Source organism: Aethalodelphis obliquidens, unplaced genomic scaffold, assembly GCF_003676395.1.
Source record: "Aethalodelphis obliquidens isolate GAN/ISIS:26980383/991018 unplaced genomic scaffold, ASM367639v1 scaffold22, whole genome shotgun sequence".
NCBI lineage: Eukaryota > Metazoa > Chordata > Mammalia > Artiodactyla > Delphinidae > Aethalodelphis > Aethalodelphis obliquidens.
The window spans coordinates 15,304,954-15,329,198 of NW_020837966.1; the positions used below are offsets into that span (position 1 = coordinate 15,304,954).

Genomic DNA, 24,245 nt, shown 5'->3' on the forward strand with positions numbered 1-24,245 from the left:
ACACACACACACACACACACACACACACACACACACACACACACACACACAGAGGATGAAGGGTTATCAAGGTGGCTCCTGGAAGAGGAAAACAATAGCCAGTAAATTCTTCTGATTTAATTGTGAGATAAGGAAGCTTGCCTACGTAGACATAAAATCAGGCTCTATGGGCAGGACCAAGGGCAGTGCAGGACTGTGATGCTCAAGACAGACTCTCTCCCTTAATATTAATAGCTCAGAGGGTGATTTTTCTGTCTTTGAAACCAAGGGATATAATTACTAAATTGGCATAATTTAAGCTGTTTTCAGTGAAATATCACCTCTGTGCCATTAACATTCATCTCAAATGCCCATTAGCTATGAAAGAATAGCAATTAGTTAAGTAATGTATATTATCAATAACAATAATAACTGACCTTTCTGGAGTATTGAATATGCACTTTCACACATCAGGTTACTCAATCCTCATGATAACCCTCTCAGTTAGGATTTCACAACCCCATTTTACAGATGATGAAAGAGACGTTCAGATGGTCTGAATCACACATGTACTGGGTAGCAGTATAGGATTCAAACTCAGGACTGCCTGACTCTACAGCCTGTGCTTCTAACCACTATATTGCCTCTTATAATTCATGCGCTGGAGCTGCAATGCTACCAAAAAGACAAAGAGACCAACATAAATAACAAAGTGCATGTGTCTGCAGGTGACACACTCTCACACACATACATACTGATATATCAATACACACATATATAGAAACACACATGTCATAAACATCCTCTTTGGAACACCAGGTAAATATTTTTTCATTATAAACAACTAGAGGAAAAAAAAGAAAACAATAAATTACCCTATTTCCTGATAATCACAAATATTAGAGGCAAATAGCAAGTTCCCAAACATTTTCTGAAACACGTCAGACACACCGGCCTCCAATTGCTCAGGTACCTGGTTTTTCAAAGGCCCAAAGAAGCCTAGATTTTCGGCCATCCGCTGAGCTTGGCTGTCCTTTATCCCTTCAATAATGTCAATTTGCTCCTAATAAAAATGAATCAAATGAGCAAAATTCAGACAGTCAAATGAAAAGATTTACAACCTCAAAAGAAAATACTTAGTATTTATTTGCAAATGAGTAATTAAAGTGTGGCACCTTTCCAGAGATCTCTGAGCTGGGCCACCACAGCTGCCTATAGGGTATATTTTAATTAGCAGACCATCTATAAAACAGCCTTTCCAAAAACTATATAATTCTTCAGGGTGGCATGCTGACAAGACAATCGGAGGCCAGTTTTCACTTTTAATTACTCTACAGATGGCAGTGACGAATACTTAGGCAGTTAATTTTTATGACATTTTTTGGAAGGCTTCCAAAGTAAGTTTTTCCTGCCTAACACTGCTGTTAAGTTTAGAGCTTGTCTTATACAGGTTAAATATTACCTTATGATTTAAACACTCTATTGATGATGATAATTATTAATAATACCCTAGCTCTACAAAGGGTCATTCCCTCCAAGATACTGAGTGCTGTTCATACATATTATTTCATGTATTCTCTTAACAAACGGAATGCTTTGTTTTAAATCATGTTAATTTCAAAAATAGGAAGGTATTATTGGAAGGCCACCATGTAAAGTCTCAATTTAACTTCTAAAGTAGTTAACTTAAATATGTAACATTGGTGAAAATATTTTAAAACCAATCTCCAAAGTATTACTACCTTATATAAATGAAGAGTTTCAAGAAATAAAATCCTTGTTTTTTGGAGGGAAAAAAAATCACTTTCTAAAAGGAATAATGAATGTTTCTGCTAAAAAATTTTTGTGTGATTTCTTTTTGACACTAAGAACTCACAATTAAAAGCTGAGATTATAGTTCTAAAGACCTTAGGTTTTTCTTCTTCTAGTTGAGGTAGGTTGATAAGCACTTTATATACATCACCTCATTTAATCCTCACAATTCTTATGGGGTGGGAATTACCCCCATTTTCATTTTACTCATTCAAAAAATGAGGCTTAGAGACACTGAGAAATGTACTGGCTAGTTAGGATTTGACTTCAGGTCTCTTTGGCTAGACTCATCCTAATATCAAAAACAAAACAAAACAAAACAAAAACCCACACACAAGATTTAATGAATTGAAACAAACTGATAGAATCTGGCCTTTAGAAGGATTCATTACCAGTACTGAAAGACATCAAGGCAGTCTCTAGTTCACATCTGATTTCCTAGGAGAGAATTTCTGGGTCATGTATACTGTTAAATGGGGTAGAGTTAACCAAGAGGAAATGGAAATATCACAGCCATCTTCATTTCCATTGGTTAATTCTTGGGGCAAGTTGGATGGAAAGAAATGAGGGGGAAAGAAAAGGCAAGAAGGAGAAAAAACAAAGGGAGGGGAAAAAAGCAAAGAAAAAGACCTTGAAAAGCACATACTTTGTATCTACCCAACCTTCAACTGGACACCCAGTAAGAAAAAGGACTCAATATCTTCATGCCTTAAATCCCAGGAACAGTCTACCTGGCTCAGACTCCACACTAAATCTTTAACAGGTTGTATAGCAACAATCAATGAACAGAGCATAGTCAGGAATCTAAACATACCTTAAAAATAAGTTCTGGATTCGAAGCTGCCACCTCTTCGATGTCAACACCCCCCTGAGGGCTGCCCACCAGCACAGGGCCATTGCAGGACTGGTCCATCAGAATGGCCAAGTAGGTTTCCCTAGAAATGTCCAAGGCTTCAGCAACCATCACCTACCACATTAGTGGGAAAGTCAAATTAAGTCAGCATCGAGCTGATTTCCACTTGGAAATCTATACAAACTTGCTACACAAATCAAACAGCTTCATTTTCAGGGTCTTTAAACCCAGTGAGATTTGAGAGTGCTGCTCTCATGGCGCACAGTGCCCATTTTCACCTCCTTAATTGATCCTGATTGTTCAAGTGACAGGTATTCGGTTTGCCTCAAGGAACCTTCCCACTTTAATCTTCTTTTTCTTCTTCCTTCGGAAACCCTGACACTTAAGAAAAACTCCAGGGAAGCAGCTGTTATTTTAATTTGAGACATTAGCAGTACATATATATTACTACACTGATTTTTCTCAGATTGCACTGGTAGAAAACCAAGTTTGGTTGCCAAAGAAGGATTCTTTTTATGGTATGTCTGATGCTTCCTATGTTTGAATACTTCTGTCTCTTGGATCACTGTATTTGTATTTCAATTTATACTTTCTTTTAAATTACAAACATAATATTTGCTTGTTTGAAAATAATGCAAACGATACTAAAAGTATACAGAGGAGACAGTGAAAGCAGCTCCCTGCTGCACATACACACCCCTTGGCCCCCAGTAGTCAGAGTGATCACGAGTCCATATGGAACCTTTGTGATAATCAGAAAAAGTCATCCCTTCCTCTATGAGGATGTGGTCATATTCCAGGACCATGAATGGGCAGGAGGCAAATCAGATGGAAGGATTTCTTTCTCCACACATGTGCCAGACAGGTGTCCTTTTGCTCTGCACGACCTCAACAGAGGCACGAAGCAACCCTGCCAGGAAAAACCACTACTAACTTTTACCTCTTCCCTATGCGTCTGCAAGCATTAGTCATGGAATCTCCTGCACACAGATACATATTATACATGCTTGAATGCCTTTCTTTCTTCCTTTTTGTTCTTAATCTTAATACTACAACTTGGGTTGTACAAGGTCTTCTCTCTTCATTGTGACTACACAGTACTTATATGTCAATATTTATTTGACCATGTCCCTGATGACAATTTATGTGGACTCATGTTTCTAAAATGCTGCCTCAGTGATTATTTCTGTACGTATAGCTCTGCTCCATTGTTGTAGTATCCCTGTGGTCAAGGTATATAAAGGTAAAATGGCTAAGTTTTATATTGTTCATATTTAAAATTTTGATAAGTACTATTAAATTTCCTTGGAGAGAGAGGCTGTACCAACACTCCCAACAAAAATAGTGACAGATGTCTTGGATGCTTTTTAAAAGAAAATAAGAATATCCATGAAGAATCAGTACTAGAAGTGAAAATAATAAAATCACATACACTGATTTTCCTAAAAATTCAGTAATACGTTTCACAAAAAATGTTACTGATTAAGTAACATTAGATTTTAGCTACCCAGAAGCCACAAAAGCATTAATTTTTAAGTCACATGAAATGTGATAAGTATATGATGACCTAGAAAGCTATAACGTAATGAATACAGAACTCCTTCTTTTCACACCTTTATGGAATTTATGACTGGTCAAAAATAAAGTACCTTATAAGGGGTTTCATAGTGATTTTTCTATCATAAATGGTAGCTCATGAGTTTGTAAGAAATATTTCTTGGCACACGGTGTTAGGATTTTCATAGAACCATTCTGATTTCAAGTCACTTTCTAATACAGAGCTAGTCTAGCGAGCCAGATTTAATAACTTTCAGTAGTTATTCTGACAAGCAATACAACGTTATAACGTTTTTGGATAAGTGTCATTCAAGAGCCCTATTCTTAATCTTCCAAAGTGTTGACAGATATGCTCTACATTCCATCAAATTTCTATTTGCAAAGACCAGCTGCTGCCTCAAACAGCTCCTGCTTGGTAGAAACAACCCATCACTCTTCAAAAAAACATTCTCAGGAAAATGATGATTGTCAATAGATAATTCAAGAAATTTTTATATACAGACCAGTTTTTTGACATTAAGATGCCCTTCCTATGAGCCAGGATATTAAAATACTTTAGGGATTGTTACAGAGAGAATCTAAATGGACTCCATCAACACTCATGCCATGAGAAGTTCAGTTAGATACATTTCAATAATCTTCATCTGTGACTGACACAAACAATATCATCAACACAGCCTTTTCTTGGAGTCTTCCGGTATGGAAAGCTTTTTAACATACTTTACCCTATTTGCCCAATGAACCTGTTTTTCATTTTTTTGTTGTTTGTTCTTTTTTTTTTTTTTTATATATCATGCTACTCAAATTGTAGTCTGTGGATGAGAGCCAGTGTACAAACTATGTGTAACAGGACAGCGATGAGACAGGATTAACAGTGTACTCAGTTTTTGAACTTCATCTCTTTGCGAAACAGTAAACAGTACAGGTACTGACTCATGGAGCACATGATGAGTAGCACTGTCTCACCTCCCCTATTACTATCCCAAGGAACACACCACAAACACAGACTTAGGAAAAAAACCCAATGTGAATCGATGTATGTAATGTGCTTAAATAGCTTCTTGAACAAACTTAGAAATCTAAAGTTTCTATAATCTGGGAACTTCTGATTGATGTCAAAGATTCCATAAATTAAAAATGCACGTTCCTTAAAGTTGTATATAATAATACTGTTACAAAATGTGGTAATGCACATTTTACAGAGAAAAAGAACAGAAACAAAGCATGGCAATTAAGGGGTGAGAATAGAGGGAAATTTTACTTTTCTAATTTTTATATTTCTGTATTATTGGAATTTTTTACATATGTTACTCACTTTTGCAATCTGGAAAAGAAACACTTACAAATAAATCACTCTGGTAGCTTCCTGGCAATGACTCAATTCACAAGAATGCACTTATCTCTAGTATTTCATGAACCGACCTACAAAACTAATTTTATGCCTATCTATATAACGTGAATCTTCTTTTGTGTATTTTTATATGCTTTTTAAAGGTATCACAAACTCTAATCTAAAACCCCATGTGTCCATATAAAGTAACAAATTCCTACAAACAAAACTACTAATCATATCCTCTGGGGACAAATTTTGAAGATGTTACACAGGTAAAGGCTCATAACCAGTTTAAAAAGGAAAAAAAAAGTACCACGCTGGGCTGAACAAAAATAAATTCGAAAAACCAATTTAAGATGTAAACAGTTCTTGCATCTACCTGCGAGGCAATGGGAAAGGGAAATAACCAGAACCAGTCTTGTTTGTGGGCTTCCTCGACATTTAGAAAGGCTCTGTGTTCTTAGAGGGAAGGAGCTAATGACCCTCCAGTATCTCCATCTCCCTCCAGCTCAGTGTCCTTTTCGGGACCAAGACAGATGCTCTCACGGTTAAGTTAGGCTCTGGCCTCAGCTCTGCCACTCACAATTTCATGGCTGAGGCAGGCCACTTTGCTCTCGGCTTTATTTTCTCTGTGTGTGTATGTATACACGTACGTGCCCTATACACCCTTGGGTGTCCCAAGAGACCTCACTAATACAACATACTCCCAGTGAGAACAGTGGGTCAAAATGGTAACAATCTTAAAGTAAGTTATAGGGGCACATAGAAAAACAACTGTAACGGGTACAGTAATTCTGATATACTGAGGATGAGGGTGGGGCTGCGAGGGAGCAGAGAATGTCACTGAGTCTAGGAGCTGTTATGCCAAGGTCTTTTGGCTTTAAATAGAATCGTGCCTGTGTTCTGAAAGAAAAAGGTATTATTTCAATCACTACCCATTTTTACTAAATGCTGATGACAATAAACACTATTACTACTTTAGAATCCTTTGTATTTCTCCTTGAAGTTACATCACACGCAGAATTAACTATGTGAGGTTTAAAAAATAAAGTGGCACATTGCCAAAGTGCATTGCTTCATTTGATACTGTCAAAATTGAAGTATGATTTTCTTTTCTTTTTTTTTTTAACACATACACAGAAAATGACCAAAAGCATTCATATTACCTTGTTAACTTTCACACCTTCTTTTGGAGTTTGTTTTGTTGCTAGATTATACCCAATCATCTGTTTAGCCAGCTGTCCCACAACTTTAGGACTAAGAGAGAGGAGAAAAAAAAGAGAGAGAGAGAAGAAAGAAAAGAAAGTCAAGGTCTCTGTTGAAAATCATTTTAAAGCAGAGTCTGTATTATATCCCCAAGTCCACCCTGCCCAGGGCCCACCTCCACCTTCATAGAATCCATGGTGCTTTCTGCTCATACACTAGGTGCCTAGCACTGTACCAGAGGCTCACTGAGTACAAAATATATATGAATGAATGAATGAATGAAACAATAGGAGGGAAGTGGGGAGGGGAAGGGAGGGGAGGGAAGGGAAACAAAAAGAAGTTTGCTTACATTTGGTATCCTCTCCCCCCAAATAAGTTACAGTCATAGTAGAGACACAATGCTGAAATGCATAGCAGACTAAGATAAGAGCTGAATAACAAATACTGGATAGTGGGCAATCTGGGAAGTAAGACCAAAGATGGGGATAAAGGGAAGGGGAAGGATCAAAGTAACCATGAAAGCTATGTGACAGGAGAGGAGAGGAAAGTGTTCAGTGTGTGGAGACATAGGATATAAAGCTGATCAGACAGGTTCAGATAAAGGAAGAACTGACTATCAGACAGGAGGGACCAGTGATGCCATTGGTAATGGGAAGCCACCGCAGGTTCTTGAGTAGGAGAGTGGCATTACAGAAGCAGCATTTAATTTGTAAGTGGTACCATATCAAACATGATGAACCACTGATTGTCTAGAACAGGAGTGTCAAGTTTTCACCAATTAGTGAACAAAAATCCTTTTGTGGGAGGAGAAGGGAAGCTAAGGCACTGCCAGAGCCCTCGACCTGTAATTTACTTCCTTTATGTGCCACCTCCTGCTCCTAGTCCCACCCCAGCCCTCTTTCTCGCTGCTCCTTTCAGTCATGAGCAGGATCTTCCATAACTGCTTGCCCCAAAGACAAGGAATTAAAACCTCCTGGCTTACTCTCTTGTTAAATGAACGCCTCCTTTCAAACCGCTACTGAAGACACCTTTTCCTCTTCCTCCAGCTAAGATCTGGGCTTTTAAAACAATTTCTTTTGCATCTGCAAAAAAAATCCAGAGTTAGTAGTTGATTTACAATTCTTTTTTTTTAAGCAACAAGTGAAGTGGTAATGACATAACTTCCAAAAGTGACTGGTAAAAGCTCTCTCAAACTGACTTTGAAAATGAAGGCAATAAAGAACTTCAAAAAACATCAATGTGCCTGAATACAAAGTCTGTTTATTGAGGACATTCAAATATTTCCTGCGAGTTTAATCTAATACTCAACCATCCCAAGGGAGAGCAAGGCATGTGTTCCCTGGCTCTTCTGAGTGTCAGAAGATGCTAAATAAATCCAGGCTGGAAGTATTAATTTTACTGTGTAAACACACTTCCATGTGGCAGAGACACCAATCTGCCAATCAGAGGAGTTAACTACCTGTCAGCCATCTGAGATGTCAAAGGGAAGGCTGGTTTATGTGGGGGAAAGGTTTATTAAAGACAAGATGCAAAGGGAGTACTGTACTGTATTCTTGGAAATCAACGGTTTTCTGAGCAGTTGTTCTATGTATCAGTGGGGCTGGGCAAGGGAGGAGGAAATGGATTAAAACTAAAAGTAAGCAGTATCTTTTCAATGTTGGCAGAGTAACAGAACATCCCAGAGGAAAGTGTTTGTGGAATCTTTGTTTCTCAAAACACTCAAGGAAAGAGTGAGCTGTTTGCTCTTGACCTTTGAGACCAAAGTCATAAACTCAAATATCTTTACAGGACTGGTGGGAAAGCTGGATGTGTGAAGCAGCCCAGTGATAGAGAAGGCGCCCTCAGCCAACAGGAATGCTCCCCTACCCAACCAACAAAAAGAAAAAAAAAGTCAGCCCCCAAATCAAATGCATTTAATAAATCAAAGAGTACACATCTTCAGGCCACAGCTTGGCATTCTCTGTTTGTGATCAAGTTTTGTTTGAAATTAGAGAATTAAGTCAGACAATCTCCGATACGGCTCTAACGGTTTTCTGGTTCAGCACACTAGGTTTAGAATCACAGACCCACGTTTTAATGAAGCCTTCATCCCTTGCCCAGCTGTGTGATACTGGGCAAGTTACTTAATGTCTCTAAGACTCAGTTTACTCAATTATGAAACAATGTTGAGGGTTATTTTAAGAATTAAATTAGAAAATATATGCAAATATCCCCAAATCCTAAAAACTCACTAATGAAAGAGTATTGCCACGATCAGTTAGTACATTTATTACCTTTGTATATTGTGAGGAACCAAAAGGTTGAGATGGTAAAAACTGTCGGAATCTGCAACCACTCATGTAAGGTCCATAATTGTTGGTTATTTCAACTATTACGACCATCACTGTTGTTACTCGTAGGCAAGTAGGCAACGGTTCAAAGAAAAGGAGCCACAGGTTTTATCATGAAGGCAATGGGGCGCTACGGAAGGATGTGACACTATGAAGGCACTGGGTGAGACAGTCACTCTAGCTGATATAATCAGATTATTAAGGCTCATTGTCTTATTGGTTGGTCTTCCCTTCTATATTTGTACACACTCAGAAAACCAGGGTTTACCTTCTCTCAGAAGTATACATAGTTCCTTCTTTGCTGCCCTCTATAACCTCTGACAATAGTTTCTGCCCAGGGTATGAACCATAACAACATCAGTCAAACGGTGTCTTAAAATAAACTAGTTCCCATGAAACTGAGTAGAAGACAAGCTATGGTGACCGCTCATTATCAGAAACTCACCAGGAATGGGACCAAATAAAATGAATTTATTGCATATTTAGGCTATTGCATGTAGGAGTAGTATTAAGATCAAGAACTTTGAAGAAAAACAGACTTAGTTAAAATCTCCAACTCTGCCTATCCCTTTATTTACAGAGAAGAGGAGAATGAGATTCAGAAAGGTAAAAGTAACACGTCCATCTACAAAATAGTCAAAACAAAAATAATCTATAGTGTTAGAATGAAGTGAAGAATAAACGAAAATAGTAGGTAAAGTACTCATCTCAAAGTCTGGTGCATTAAAAAAAGAGTCAAAATATGATGGCCATCATCATTATAATTATTTTCAGCAATTAAGCAAAAAAGCAGAATACAGAAAGACATTTCCAATTTCTCTTTTTAAGACCTCAAGTAGAAAAACACTTTTTGCTGTCTACTTAAGTTTTTAATTGTGATCTCTTCAAATTCTTTAAAAAGGATAACTAGCATTCCATTGCCATTATCATTTTTCATATCCTCGTCATCCAGAAAAAGAGATGCTTTCCTCTCCAAGCTTTCCAACAGCAAAACCTGAAAGCCATGCAGACTACCTAAATGGGCAATGTTAACTGGTGTTACACAGGTGTGATTAGATAAGCTTTAGGCACTAACCATCAAGACACAGAAACAGTTGTAGGCTCAATGAAGTGTTGTCAGTTATTCACATCACCACCGATCATGTATTAAAGGATTCCAACTTGGTCTACAGTTGGTAGACCAAGCAACTACGTTGGAGACAGTGAAGCCACACACTGGGGCAAATAGAAAAAGGGAAAGAAAAAGATTATATCAAATCTAGGTACATCTTCTGCAGCTTACACCCCAGGCCAAAAATAAGTTCACTACAATCATCTCTTCTGCTTAGATCTCAAATACTAAATCAGTACAGCAGGTCAGTAGCCCAAAGTAAAATAAGTTTGTCTCATCTTGAGGGAAACTCACATAAAGTAATTTAACTCATGTGGCTATTTACTCAAAGTGTTAAAAATTAAGTGGCCAAATCCTTCTGAACAGTAACTAGTTTTTTCATTCAGTATTTACCAAGTGGATTCACACTTAATGTCACTGTTTCCATTTTATTTAAAGATCTGATTTCTCCAAAAACTTGTACAAATTTCTGTTTGTTTTTTTAACGTTACCTCTCTGTTCCCAAACAGAACTACAAAAGAATATCCATACAGGAAATTCCATATTTGCATGAATACACAGATGAATTAACTGTATTTTAGGATATAAAGCTAAAAAGAGACAGTGGGGGAGGACTCTCCTCCAAGAGATTTTGTACAGAAATGGATTGCATTTATACATTGATAACCATATTACTGGTATAACCCAGGTCTATATAACGCCAAATTCCCTGCTCTTAACTGATACTTTTACATGCAGTAGCCTAAATATGCAATACATTCATTTTATTCTCTTCCTTTACTGGTGAGTTTCTGATAATAAGCAGTGCTCATGGCTAGAGTTCTATTGGGTTTGATGCAAACCAGTTTACTATAATTCATATATATTTTAGGAGAAAAAAGCACTATAGAGACATATTCGATAAACTTAATAGATACGTAAGACTTTCAAATACCATTATCACTTAAGAGAACAAACTTTATAGCCATTAAGAAAGCCTAAAAAAACCCCTCTGAGCCATGGTCTTATTTCACTCTATTAGCATTAAAATAATGCTTTCTCGGGCTTCCCTGATGGCGCAGTGGTTGAGAGTCCGCCTCCCGATGCAGGGGACACGGGTTCGTGCCCCGGTCCGGGAAGATCCCACATGCCGCGGAGCGGCTGGGCCCGTGAGCCATGGCCGCTGAGCCTGCGCGTCCGGAGCCTGTGCTCCGCAACGGGAGAGGCCACAACAGTGAGAGGCCCGCATAGCGCAAAAAAAAAAAAAAAAAAAAAAAAAAAAAAGAATATCAATAACAGTAAGTTATTTTCAACTATCCTTTTTAAATAGTTTGGTGATCAAACAAACATTTGTGTTACTGAACTGGTTTTTATTCAGTATTGCGCTCTTTCAAAGTGTAATACTTTCTAAACACAAAATGTATTACTCTATATACCGGTACTGTAGCAAGGTGACTACTACCATGATCATCTATTTTGATTCAATAACACTGTAGTTTGGGGCGGGGGGTGGGGGGAACTACGATTTCTATGATTCACTGACAAGCAAAATTGGAATATTCAGTTTTAAGCACAACGGCACTGTGTAATTTCTAACATAGTGATCACCTTTCATGAGGTTTGATAGAATCCTTAATAGAGAAAGTTAAAATGTATTTCAGATTTACCTATTACTGTACGGCAAGGAGAAAGCGGAGGGGGAGGCAAGAGAAGAGTTGAAAGATACTACGAAAAGATGAATCTTAATAAAGAACATACAATTTATAGGGTGATAATAGAGACCCAAGTGGCAATTTCCCAAAGGAAATGAGCTAACATCCCTGTTTTCATTATGACCTCAGAACCCAAACTTAAAAGTGGAGAATTACCTATCTTAATCATTACTGTAATATCTCCTATAGACTGATCCCTATTTCCTCAAATTGTGAGTAGGTTGCTCGCTGGGAAATAAGACTGTTTCTGAGAATGAAACAAGTATTTCAACTTTCAACAAGTCTGACATGGGCTCACAAACACTGCAATAGAGAATTTCAAACATATGAGACCTTAGAATAAGCCATTTCACCACTGGTCACATCCCTAGACTAAAACAGAATTGGAGATACTTGGCTCTCCATCAGACTGCTACCCATCAAAGACTTAAATTAAACATACCTGGAACAGTGATTTACAAATATAAGTAAAAGATGGAAATAAAACGATCTCTAGGACAGGGGTTTTGTAATACAAATAGGAAGTTATCCAGGGAGACATTATTTCACGTTAAAAAATTCTTTACTGATAAGGCTTTTATGTAAGTTTTAAATCTTAATTTCTTAATATGGTAAGCCAATTAATCCCACATTATTTAAAATAATTCCTTCATTTGGATACTGTGGGGGCATGATAATGCCCATTTGAACAGTTTATTAATTATAATGAAGATAATAATACTATCTTAACACAAAACACAATTTTATTTTCGAGGGAATCATTTTGAGCTCTTATAAAAACCCCTAAATTAAAGTTTGATAAATCATTCTTTTTCAAATTGCCATACTCTTAAAAATATTGTATATTTAATCCTACATTATAGACCTTATTAAAATCTATAATGATAAATTAGCCTACTCTTCTGATTTTGTCACTGGTGTTATTAATTGCTTTCATAACCTTTAATACACACTTTGTTGGTGATAAAAATTTTAAAGCTAGATAAAAATTACCTCCAGAAAGGCTCAATTTAGTTGTAATAGCTTACTCTTTCTGTAGTTTAATACTTATAAACCAATCTTACATTTTGCCTATTAGATTAAAAGATATATTTCCATAACAAAGGTTAAGGATAGAACCTCCTGACACTGATGCCAAAAATAATGTGATCATATTCAAGCAACTGTAGCTAATCAAAAAATGTCTAATGGGCTTCCCTGGTGGTGCAGTGGTTAAGAATCCGCCTGCCAATGCAGGGGACACAGGTTCGACCCCCGGTCCGGGAAGATCCCACATGCTGCGGAGCAACTAAGCCTGTGCGCCACAACTACTGAGCCTGCACTCTAAAGCCCATGAGCCACAACTCCTAAAACCCCAACACCTAGAGCCCATGCTCTGCAACAAGAGAAGCCATCGCCATGAGAAGCCCACGCACCGCAACAAAGAGTAGCCCCCGCTCAGCGCAACTAGAGAAAGCCCACACACAGCAACGAAGACCCACCGCAGCCAAAAATAAATAAATTCATTTATTTTAAAAAATGTCTAATACTGTAAGACTGTAACCACAGGACATTAAACAAATCTTCTGCAAATGAAGCCACTTGATAAAAAGAATTTTTCAGAACAAGTTTCTTCAAAAGAAGAAATTTCCAGAAATCTCTACTGTTTTATGTATAGTAGGGATTAATGATATACATTACTAATAATAACATCTGTAACATTTGTAACTTCAACATATCCTGGAAACAGTCACAGATGATGAAAAGCATTTATGAACATCAATAGCATTTCTACAGTATTTTGTGGTACGCTTGAAGGAAAAGAATGATAAAGGAAAACTAGCTATTAAAAATTCATTTTTTCCCCTGATTTTTAAGGCAAAGATGTGTTCAGTCAGGGCTCAATGAGGGAAGCAGAACCACTGTGAGTTATGGATAAGGGATTTTTTACAGGAATTAAAGCTGAATTTGTAAGAGATGCTGAGAAAGGAAAGGTGTGAAAGCAGAGGCTGGAGGATCAGGAGTCACCAAGCAGCCAATGAGAGGAGTCACCAACTAGCATATGCAGGATCTGTGAAGAAGGGTATGGGACTTGTTGCCACGCATCTCATGATGGCTTTGTGTCCATGTTGATCAGCAAGGTCAGCAGTTGGGAAAACAGCTAGACATGGAGCACAAAGGAACAAAGACAAGTTGGACCCTCTTGCCAGCATGTCTACATCTACCCATCACTGCATCACAAAGTAATGGCTGCATTTCAAGTTCTGTGCAAATTCCAAATCTGGGCAACTCTAACCTGATATATACAAGGAAGGGGATTCTTAGAAACAGAGTTCCACCTTAACCAAGCTGACACAGTATAAATTACCACAGATGATAATAAAGGAATCAGAAGGCAAAGCCCATAACTGTTGCAGGTTCAGAATTAATATTTTTTTACATTTTTCTGAGCGGCTTGAGAACCTATCCTGGGCCAGGGTATATGAGAGATATACTCTGTCTGTCTTCAGTAGCAGACAATTGGAAGCTACATGATCATACAGAAATATAAGGGGATCTCTTGTTGATGTGAACCAGTGATGAACAAGAGGGGAGAAAAAGGTGACAATGCCCAGAACTGATATGGGAAGATAAACTCACAACAGTTTTATTTTCAGAGACAACTGGAAAGACTGTGAAATTTAAAATGCATGCAACATATATATGGCTGGGCTGCACTCATATTTAAAGATGTTTCTTTCACTTTCACAGCAATATTACTAGTATTCTGAGATCTTCCACCTTCATGTTTAGAAATCTTGTCTATTCCCTATTTTCTCTTACTTAAGTCAATTCCTCTATCTGGCCCTCCACTTGCTGAGAGATGCTCTCATATGCTACTGTCTGGAATCAGCCCCACTGCCTGTTTGCTGTCCTCATTCTGCCACCCTGGTCTACTGGCCACACCACCACCAGTTTCCTCTAGTCAAGAAAGATCCTCCAGCTTCTCACAGGTGGGTCCTTTCTGGGGACCTTCTCAAGCAGAGTGGCTGAGCCCCTAGTGAGGCAGCTTTTTCCTTTTCAGCATAGTCTCTATCCCAGAGGACACAGTCTCCAGGAGAGACTTGGGATCAATGAAACCTGACGCTTTTGTGCCCTCAGAGCTATAGCGCCTGCTGCCCAGCCTTCCCCTTTCCTCACTCACAGAGATTTAGCAGGAACCCCTCAACTTTCTAACCAGCTCCACTCTTTAGAGATTCTTTCTCCTAACAGGCCCTGATTTCCCAATTGCAGAGTGCATCCAAAATCCTTCTCAGCCTCCTGAGTCCAATGCAAATCAAGGAATAGTACTGGGCATCTGTTCCATGCTCCTGAAAAATTCATGACAGTTAAGAAACCTGGAATGTTCTAAGACAATTAGGAGGTCCATCTGTCCAATGCACACAAAACACCCTTTGGTAGAGTAATCCCACTTCTGTGAAAATCAGCTACAGAAACAAGGATTTTCACTGCAATGTTATTATAAGAGGGAAACACTGAAAACAGCCAAAATGTCCATCAGCATTTGGACATTCGGGTTTGGAAAAACAAATTTTACATATCCACACGATGAAATGATACAATACTATATATCTATCAACCATGATTAAGTATATCTTTATGTATAAACATGGGGAAATGTCCATAGACACTATACGCTTTAAACCGAGTTAATGATTAATATTTAAAAAGTCACATTTGTAAATCATTATATAGTCATAATGAAATCTAAATGGACAATAACCACATTATTAACTGAGGTTATCTTAAGGAGGTAAGGAGGGGTATTATGGGTAGAACATTACCTTTTTTCAGTACTGCTTCAAATTTTTTGCAATTATCATGTGCTGTCATAAAAAAATAAAAATGTGAGATAAATATAGGCAGTTATTTATAGTGGTTTGTCTTGAATATTTAAATGTTCCTTTCTGTATCAGTCTTTATAGTTTTAATCTGTGGGGTCAGGGATGCCTACACTTGAGGAGGCCTCCAGAAGGCATCTTTAAGAAATATGGCTCATCGTCTTACAACATGACTTCCTAAAGTGTCATGCAAGAAAACTGACAGCAGCAGAAAAACTTTTTTCCCTTTTAAAATATCTCTTGAGCACCTGCAGGAATTCAAAGATTTAAAAAAGTCATAGTCACTGCCCTTCAGAAACTTAAAATCTACTGAAGGAAAGAGATACAAACAAAGAATTACTGAAAAACATGAATGCTTTCACAAGTGGCAAGAACAAAGTATCGTGAGAAGGGGAAATGGTGTCAAGTTAAGCAGGGCAGGAGAAAGAATAGAAGAGCCGGGAAGACAAGAAGAGCTGTGAGTTTTCTAGGTAGATAAAGCTGGGGAGTGAAGATACCAAGGGGTAAACAGCTAAGAAAGGCTACTTTGCTTTTCTATTTATACTTGTGTGGCTGTCTTAGTTACCTATTTAAATTAGAAACCACTATAGCATCACTTCAAATAAACCAGTAAAGCATGCCAAGGACTCAGCACTCAAATTTGTTATTTCAGATCTTCAGAAAACCTCTACTTCAATAAAAGTTTATTTATCTATACTCAGGAACAGCATATAAATGAAAAAACACATTTATGGTCTTTGTTAAATTTAGTTATTTTGCCCTAAGTGCTTTTAAGATCTCCAATAATTTTATCACGGTGGTCTTTAAAAAGCCCCCAATCAGGTACACTCTCACACAGGGCTGTGAAAGCTCCCAAGGGGTCAGTGAGATTCAAACTAAGCAGTTGTTTAATAATAGCAAGAGTTACGTATATGTCCACCCCCTCCTAACCTGCAAATAAACACATATTCCAGACTTAAAATGTTCAACCATTCTAAATGCCAGAAATATAGAACCCCAAACACTGGCTTGGTGATGTTGCTATAAAAAGGAAACCAGGAGGTTCTCATTTTCCATTTTAAAGCGCTACAGTGGTGGATGACACTCTGGAGTTAAGTAGAAGCCAGGAATGACCCACCCCAAGGGAGATGAAGGATCTCAGAACCACTTTCCCATGATATACACATCTACTGTGGTCCAGCATAAACTGTTATGTAGCCTTCAAATTGCATGGAGTTTTAAATGGCAGTGTCTTGCTCTTTTATTGCCTGTCCTGATCCATTCATTGTGCCTGAAATCTAAGTCTATTGCTTGAATGTTAAACACAGGGAGGACTTTAGATTGCATCCTAGAGGATGAAATCATGCAATTTCGGTGAACTAGGAAGAGTTTATATTTGGCTGACTTTCGAGGGTTGCAAAGGCCTGAGAAATAGTTACTTTTTCCTTTTCCTGCTATGCCAGCTTTCGTTGGTTTTCATCCTTCCTTTCTTCCCCTCTGCTTCCTTCTCACCCTTCCTACCCTTCCTTCCTCCTTTTCTCTTACCCTTCCTTGTATTGTTTCCAAATTATTTAAGTGCAAGTTCTATTATATCTAAGATAACTAACTTCAGTTTCAACAGTTCAGTTTCAACAGCCTGAAAGATCAGCACTAACTTCAAATTTCACCTCCCATCACACCCTCCTCAAAACCACTCCCAAATAAGGACTAATACACTTAAATCCCTCAGAATTGGAGCACTCATCATCAACCTGATCTATACCTGACTTCAGAAGCCACAAAGCCTGGACCTACTTTCTTGGACTGTCTTCAGAACAACCTTTCTGATTATCTTTGAAGCATTCAAACTAGGATGGTCTCTTTCTGGGACTTCCTGCATCTTTTTTTTTTTTTTTTTTTTAATGCCTGGTTTGAGCAAGAATTCATACTGGAATGAGCCAGCCCAAGTGTTATAAATAAGAAATTAAAGAATTAACAAGCTGATGTGCACCCTCTAGGATGCACATCATGGGGAAAAATTAATAAAAAATTTTTGAGTTGAGTTTGGAATTGTTACACTCGAAAACACAGTAAAATACTCAAGAGCTGGCATCCACACCTGGGATAAGTAAATGAAAATTCTGGCAGGTTTTAAGTAGCTAGTACTAGTGTGGCAGAGAAATAAAATCCTGTTTCATGCTTGACCAAGCAAGCAGTCCTATATGAGGATACCCTCTGAAATCCCAATCACTAGGAGACACTTACTCTCAAGATTCACATTTCATTATGGCAGCTGGAAAGCCACCAGATAAGCCTATTCTTCCTACCCACTGACCGACCTCTCCTTTAAAAATGTGGCCAACATCTGTTCTGTATCCCACACTCTCCCTCACCATCACAGTTTTTTTACTCTGTTTTTCACCTTAGTTTCCAGGAATATGATATCAGACATCTGGAAGTAAATAGCACATCCACAGAACTACCTAAAATATTCCCTTCATCTCCCACTGCTAGTGACCTTAAATCCAGCTGCAGCTTTTTTCAGGTCCCTGACCCTTTCTCTTTACCTCCCATCAAGAGTTTGGAACAGGCTGTCATAATGCATAAACATGATTCCACTGTGGGGAAGGAAGGAGATCTTGCTACCCTAGATGAATTTCCCAGGACACTTGTCCATAAAGCTATGGACAAGTGTCCATAGCTATTTTGTCCATAACCTCAAAATAGGATGGCTTAGCCGTATACAAAGGGAGCGATTTTTATGATGAATTAAATCAACATTGACTCGGGAATGCTACAAAGTCTCACAAACCAGATGCCACCTCTCCTCTGAAGGGCCTTCTAGTTCAAAGGAGATGCCACATCGAAGAGGGGCCACAGAGCTGGGGAGGGCCCTGTCACACTGGATGAAGCCACACTCAGTTTAGCCAATCATGCCCCTCACACCTTCTCTAGTGTTTGTTGCTACTGAAAGGCACACACAGCATGATGCAGAATGAGATGGCCTCATTCCCCTGGAAATGACCAAGCAGGAGTGCCAGGTACATAGTGGGCCCTCAGCATATGGTCATTCATTTATAATCATCACTTCTTTTGCACTGTGAAATCATAATCACAGTATTTATTAGGTGTTTACTGTGGAATAAGATTTGTGCTAAGTGTATTCATTACCCACATTTAACAAATAACTCCACTGAGGTTGAGTTATCCGGAGTAACACAGCTAGCAAGAAGTAGAGTCAGAATGTTTCAGCAAGAAAAATAATTCTAGAGACTGTGCTTTAACCCTTTCACATAACAGCCTCATTATTGGTTTTTTTTCCCCCAACATTTTGTTATTAAAATTTCCAATCACATAAAAAAAAAGTTGAATGACAAGTAAAGATCTACACATTCACCACTCGGATTCTATAACTGCTAACATTTAACTACATTTGCTTTATCCCAAATCTCTCCATCCATCACAGCCCATCTTATTTTTTCATGCATTTCAAAGTAAGTTACAGACATCAGTGCAGTTACCCTTAGACTCTTCAGGACTCATAACAGTAACTAAAGTTGATATCTGTTTACAGTTCCTTTTTGGCAAGAGATACAATTTACATACAGTGAAATGCCCAAATCTGAAATGTACCATTCAGTAGGTTTTGACAAATGCATATACCTGTATGACTCAAATCCCAACCAAGAAATACATTGTTGTTTGTGACAGCATATTACTAGAGTGTCCTTAGGACAAAATATCTAAATAGAACAGCACTGACAATGAGGATATTAAATCTCTTACTGAATTTTCACTGAAACTAAACATAACAAAATATTAAATTCTTACACCTCAGCACAAAGATCAATCACTGGCCTATAGACAGGCCACCAACAGATATGTGACTATTCAAGGCAGTGTAAAAAGCAATCAGTTCTCCCCCGCCCACCCCACGACCTCCAAATCAGAATCCTGCTCGAAACATTCCTAGTCAGAGTCAGTGACATGCAAAGTACTGATTTAAAAAGGGATTTTTTTGTTTGTTTGTTTACCACGAGCATATGTAACTTTTTGAAAACAACTAATTATTTTAAAACATGAACTTTTCCAGCCCTGATACTTTGAAAGCTCAGGGAAACTATCAATAATAGCTGCACCAAAGGTGTTTCCTTGCACCATGTCTGTCCTGGTATTTTGGTGTGGCTATTCCATTTTGAAAAGGGAAGTGAATTCTCCTGGGGATTCTTGCAACCTCCAGAAAAGCCAGGATGATGCTTCCAGCCTTAATCTGATGCTTAAGTGATAGAGTGATGAACATGATGATCTTTAACCCAAAGCTTTTCTAGGCTGTCAATGTCCCTGTCACTGCCTGAAATTAACATATTGGGATTGGAGACTTTCCATAAGCCTCCAGGGTTTTTGAAAGAAAACCACTAGAAAGTATTTAGAAGACAAAAGCCAAGACATATGTGCGCTATAACCTACATTACTCTTTTGCAGACTTTAGAAAATACAGATACAAATGTTTTAAAAAAAAAGTCTGCAATGATAGAAAGTCTACATCAACAGTTATCTGGAGGGGGTGAAGTTTCCAATGATTTTTACTTCCTTCTTTAAAGCTTTGATATTACCTGCACTTTTTACAAGTGCTTTATAAATGCTTATGCCATTTATAATCAGAGAAAAACTATTTTCAGATTTAAATAAAATATATGTTTATGTGACCTAGTAAGAACAATAACAATATTATTGCTAAGTGGGGGGGAGGTGGGAAAAGTTTTCCGTAATCGAAAATATGTGTCATTAAATATATGTACATGTATGCATATAGGCATATATAATATGTATACTGAGCATTAATCTGGAATAAAATATACCAAAGTATTAACTGATTATTTGGAGTGGGGGAGGAGATTACTGGTAATTTTTTCTTCTTTTTGACGGCAAATATGCTGCAAAGAACATGTATTATTTCTGTGAATTTTTAAAGCAAGTTTATCACACATTAGATTACAGTGGTGCCTGAGATGTGCACAGAACGCTGCCATTCAGCTTCACTGGGCTCTACCACCCCTTCCTCACTTCATGGGCGGTATGACTCAGAATGGAGGACAGAGGCAAAACACGGCCACTTCTCAAATCAGCAACTAATCTTCCAGTTCAAAGCCAGCTATGGTGTTCCCTGGGCCTAGGGACTCACACACCTGTGCTTTCCAGAATTGGTTGCATCTGATCCATGCAAGAAACATGAAGATTCGTCCCTATGAGATTCAGGACAAGCCACTGGGGCTCAAGTCACCAGTTTCCTTAAGGGGACATAAAGGGGTCAAGTGCCCTCTTGAGGTGCCCTTCAGCCCTTCAGATGTATGCGTGGAATTATTAAAGCATCTCCTTTCTATGTACATAAACCTACCATCCCCCTTAAGTCCCTCCCAAAGAAGGAAACATATTGGAGATGATCAGAGTATACTGGTAAGTTAATGAGCCACTGGTAGACAGCCTTGGATCACAACTCAGGTTTTTCCCCTCACTAGCCAGTTGAGTGACCTTGGCCAAAGAATAACAGAACCTCTATTTTCTCATCTATGAAATGAAGCTGATAAAAGTAGCGCTTACCTTTGAGAACTGCTATGACTATTAAATGCTACGGGTTGGCGGGGCGGGGGGGAGGCAGGGAGTATGTAAGGTATGTAAAGTTACTTAACACAATACCTGGCTTACATCCTCACTTATATTTATGTCTTAAGTTTCAAGTAGATGATGATGATAAGGATGAATATGTTGTCCATTCGGCAAAAATGTTTCATAGTAAGTAATAAATGCAGTTTTACTGACTTTTATAAGTGTTTAGATACCGATGTCTTACTATTTTTCCAATCATTCAGAAATGATCAACAAAATGTGCTCATGGTTGATGAGAACATACTAGTTCAAATCAAGTTTTGTTTTTTTTTTTTGCGGTATGTGGGCCTCTCACTGCTGTGGCCTCTCCCGTTGCGGAGCACAGGCTCCGGACGCGCAGGCTCAGCGGCCATGGCTCACGGACCTAGTCGCTCCGCGGCACGTGGGATCTTCCTGGACCGGGGCACGAACCCGTGTCCCCTGCATCGGCAGGCAGACTCTCAACCACTGCGCCACCAGGGAAGCCCTCAAATCAAGTTTTAAATGGTCAGATACCTTCAAGAGAAACCCAAATCTATAGACATTTAGCATTGTCCTCCTGCTACCTCCCAGATGGACTATTGCTTTTGTAAGTAAACTGAGTATCTCTGGATCCCAGATAGGATTCCCCTGCCACAAATGCACACCATGTTTTTATTTACGTTTGGATAGCAGTTTGTTTAGTTCCAAGGTCTGCATGTTTCCTTACTTTTTGCTCATCTCCCTTTCGATACCCTTGACTGTTGCCTGGAACGAGTGGCCCTGGTCCATCCGCCACGTTTCCTGGCAGAGAACTCATTGCTTGACTCCATCTGGAGTTGCTCAACTTCAGGCCTCATTAGCAGGCTGAGGCTTGTACCAACACAGCACATCCCTCCCCCAGCACTGATGCTGGGTCTGTTCCAGCCCTATGGCAGCCTGCAGGGGAAGGAAAATGAGCTGGGAGGCAAGCTAGACACAGAAATTGGCTGGCATTTTGTACGTCAGCGTTAGGACACATGGCTCTCTGTCCTTTAGTGTCATTGCTGCCATTGCTATTACTGTTACTATGGTGGTTGAGGCTGTTGTCATGTCTTGAAGACATCACATTTTCAGGACTGTCTACCAAGAACTCGTCAAAGGACTTTATACACCTCATCTCTTTTAATCCTCACATCAGCCCTCTGCATAAGATACTATTCCTAGATATCAGAACACTGAAACTCAGAGAATTGAAGTCCCTTGTCCAAGATCACACACAAGTTGTAAATTCCAGAGCACAGGCTCAGGCCAGAGCTGAAGATCCACCAGCACCATCTGAGCATGACCTCCTACTACCCTCACCAATTCATGTTTGCGGGAGTGAATGAGGTTGGGAGCGGGTAAGGTGACAGTGGTCAGAGAGAAAGCAAGCCACCCAATTCCAAATTTGACCAGAATTCTTGACCATGGGTTCTGGGATCTGTCAACTAAAATGAAGAAAAACTGATGACCCAATAATAGCAAGAACATGAAAGACCTCCCATCTTGAGTCAAACGAAAGGCTATGCCCATAAGGTAGCTCACATGGATTAACAGCTTCACAGACAAACCTTTTAACTGTGTATACAACCAAATGTTTTTGTGATGTATTGTACCTGATCGTCTTGTAATGAAACAAAGCCTACTCTATCAGTGTACTGCCTCAGTACTTTTTTTATTATTATGCATGGTTTTTCTTTTTTAAAGACAGCAGTCCAGGTTGATGGGGTGCAGATGTCAGAGAGGAATTCTCTAAAGGCAAAGGCAACACTGGCCCTTCCTTCTCTGAGGCACTTGTTACCACAGACAGGGATGTCCACGACACAGGAATGCCAGAGTGTGGGCCTGAGTCCACTCTCTAGCATTAGGGTTCCTGGATTCAAACTCTGCTTCAACTCTTTTACTTAGCTGTATAAAATCTTAAAAGTCACTTAACCTCTCTAAACTTCAGTTTTTTCCTCTGTAAAATGGAGAGGATAATAGTAAAGCTCTCATGGGTTACTGGGTAAATTCAAGTATGCAATCCATGTGAGTACTTTGAACAATGCCTGGCAACACAGCAGGTGTTTTCTTTTAAAGAATGTGAACTACTATAGGTTTTATGACTTACATCCTCTGATTTCGCCTCATACATTCCTTAAATAAATCCATTAGCTTTCACATCTTCCTCTAACAAATGTCATTACTGTTTGAGCCTCTGCTAGGTGACAAGCAATATAATGGGTGCTTTGCGCATCTATTATCTTTAATCCTTCCAATAATTCCATAATTTAGAAATTATTGTCCCCAGTCTACAGTAGAAAACACTGAATGGAGTTCAAAAGTTTTTGAGTGACTTGTTAAGGGATATGACCTCCAGCCCATGCTTTTTCTATTATAGTTTCCATTCCAACCAAGAGGGGGATGTGAATGTTATCTGGCTGCCCAGGGCAGCAGCTCATCTACTAAGAGCTGACAGTTCCCCAATCTCACCATGGCCTAGGGGGTATCGCCAGAAATCAGCTTTGGCAACCCACCTGGCATCCAGGCCCTGCCAAGACTAAAGCTGTCCACCACAGATCTTCTGTTAAGGCCACTGCAGCAGGGGAACACTCCCCCGCCCCCTCACCGTGTCACTGTGTTTGGGAAACCTAGGGTAGCTTTGCTGCAAAGAAGAGCCCACTTGCGATTTTAAATGAAATATTTGCTTTACTTAAGTGACAGATTTTTAAAAACCCATTTTTTTTATAAGCCTTTGAGTTCAACTTGCAATTCTTATCATTCTACTAAGTTTGAAATTTTGACATTCACTTTCAAGGTGGCTTTTGATTAAGGTTCAAACAACTCAAGTAGGACACACTAAACTCCCCCTCAGCAATCAGTATCATTTACACATTTAATTATTCTTAAACATTTTAAAGTGAAATTATAAA

The 24,245-nt window shown here is 38.8% G+C and overlaps 1 protein-coding gene across 6 annotated transcripts in view; it reads right to left on the reverse strand.

Moving 5' to 3' along the window:
* The window catches only part of SUCLG2 (succinate-CoA ligase GDP-forming subunit beta), a 337,465-nt gene that overhangs the window by 203,717 nt on the left and 109,503 nt on the right, over nucleotides 1–24,245 (reverse strand). For 2 of the 6 annotated variants that reach the window (XM_027121346.1, XM_027121347.1), the window contains exons 3-6: nucleotides 7,723–7,822; nucleotides 6,701–6,791; nucleotides 2,606–2,758; nucleotides 953–1,042 (exon numbers count right to left, since the gene is read on the reverse strand). In XM_027121346.1, the coding sequence (XP_026977147.1) occupies nucleotides 953–1,042; nucleotides 2,606–2,758; nucleotides 6,701–6,791; nucleotides 7,723–7,822 (434 nt within the window). Of the gene's footprint in view, nucleotides 1–952; nucleotides 1,043–2,605; nucleotides 2,759–6,700; nucleotides 6,792–7,722; nucleotides 7,823–15,675; nucleotides 15,740–24,245 lie in introns of those variants that run through there. The other 4 variants (XM_027121350.1, XM_027121351.1, XM_027121349.1 and 1 more) reach the window with 3 other exon arrangements.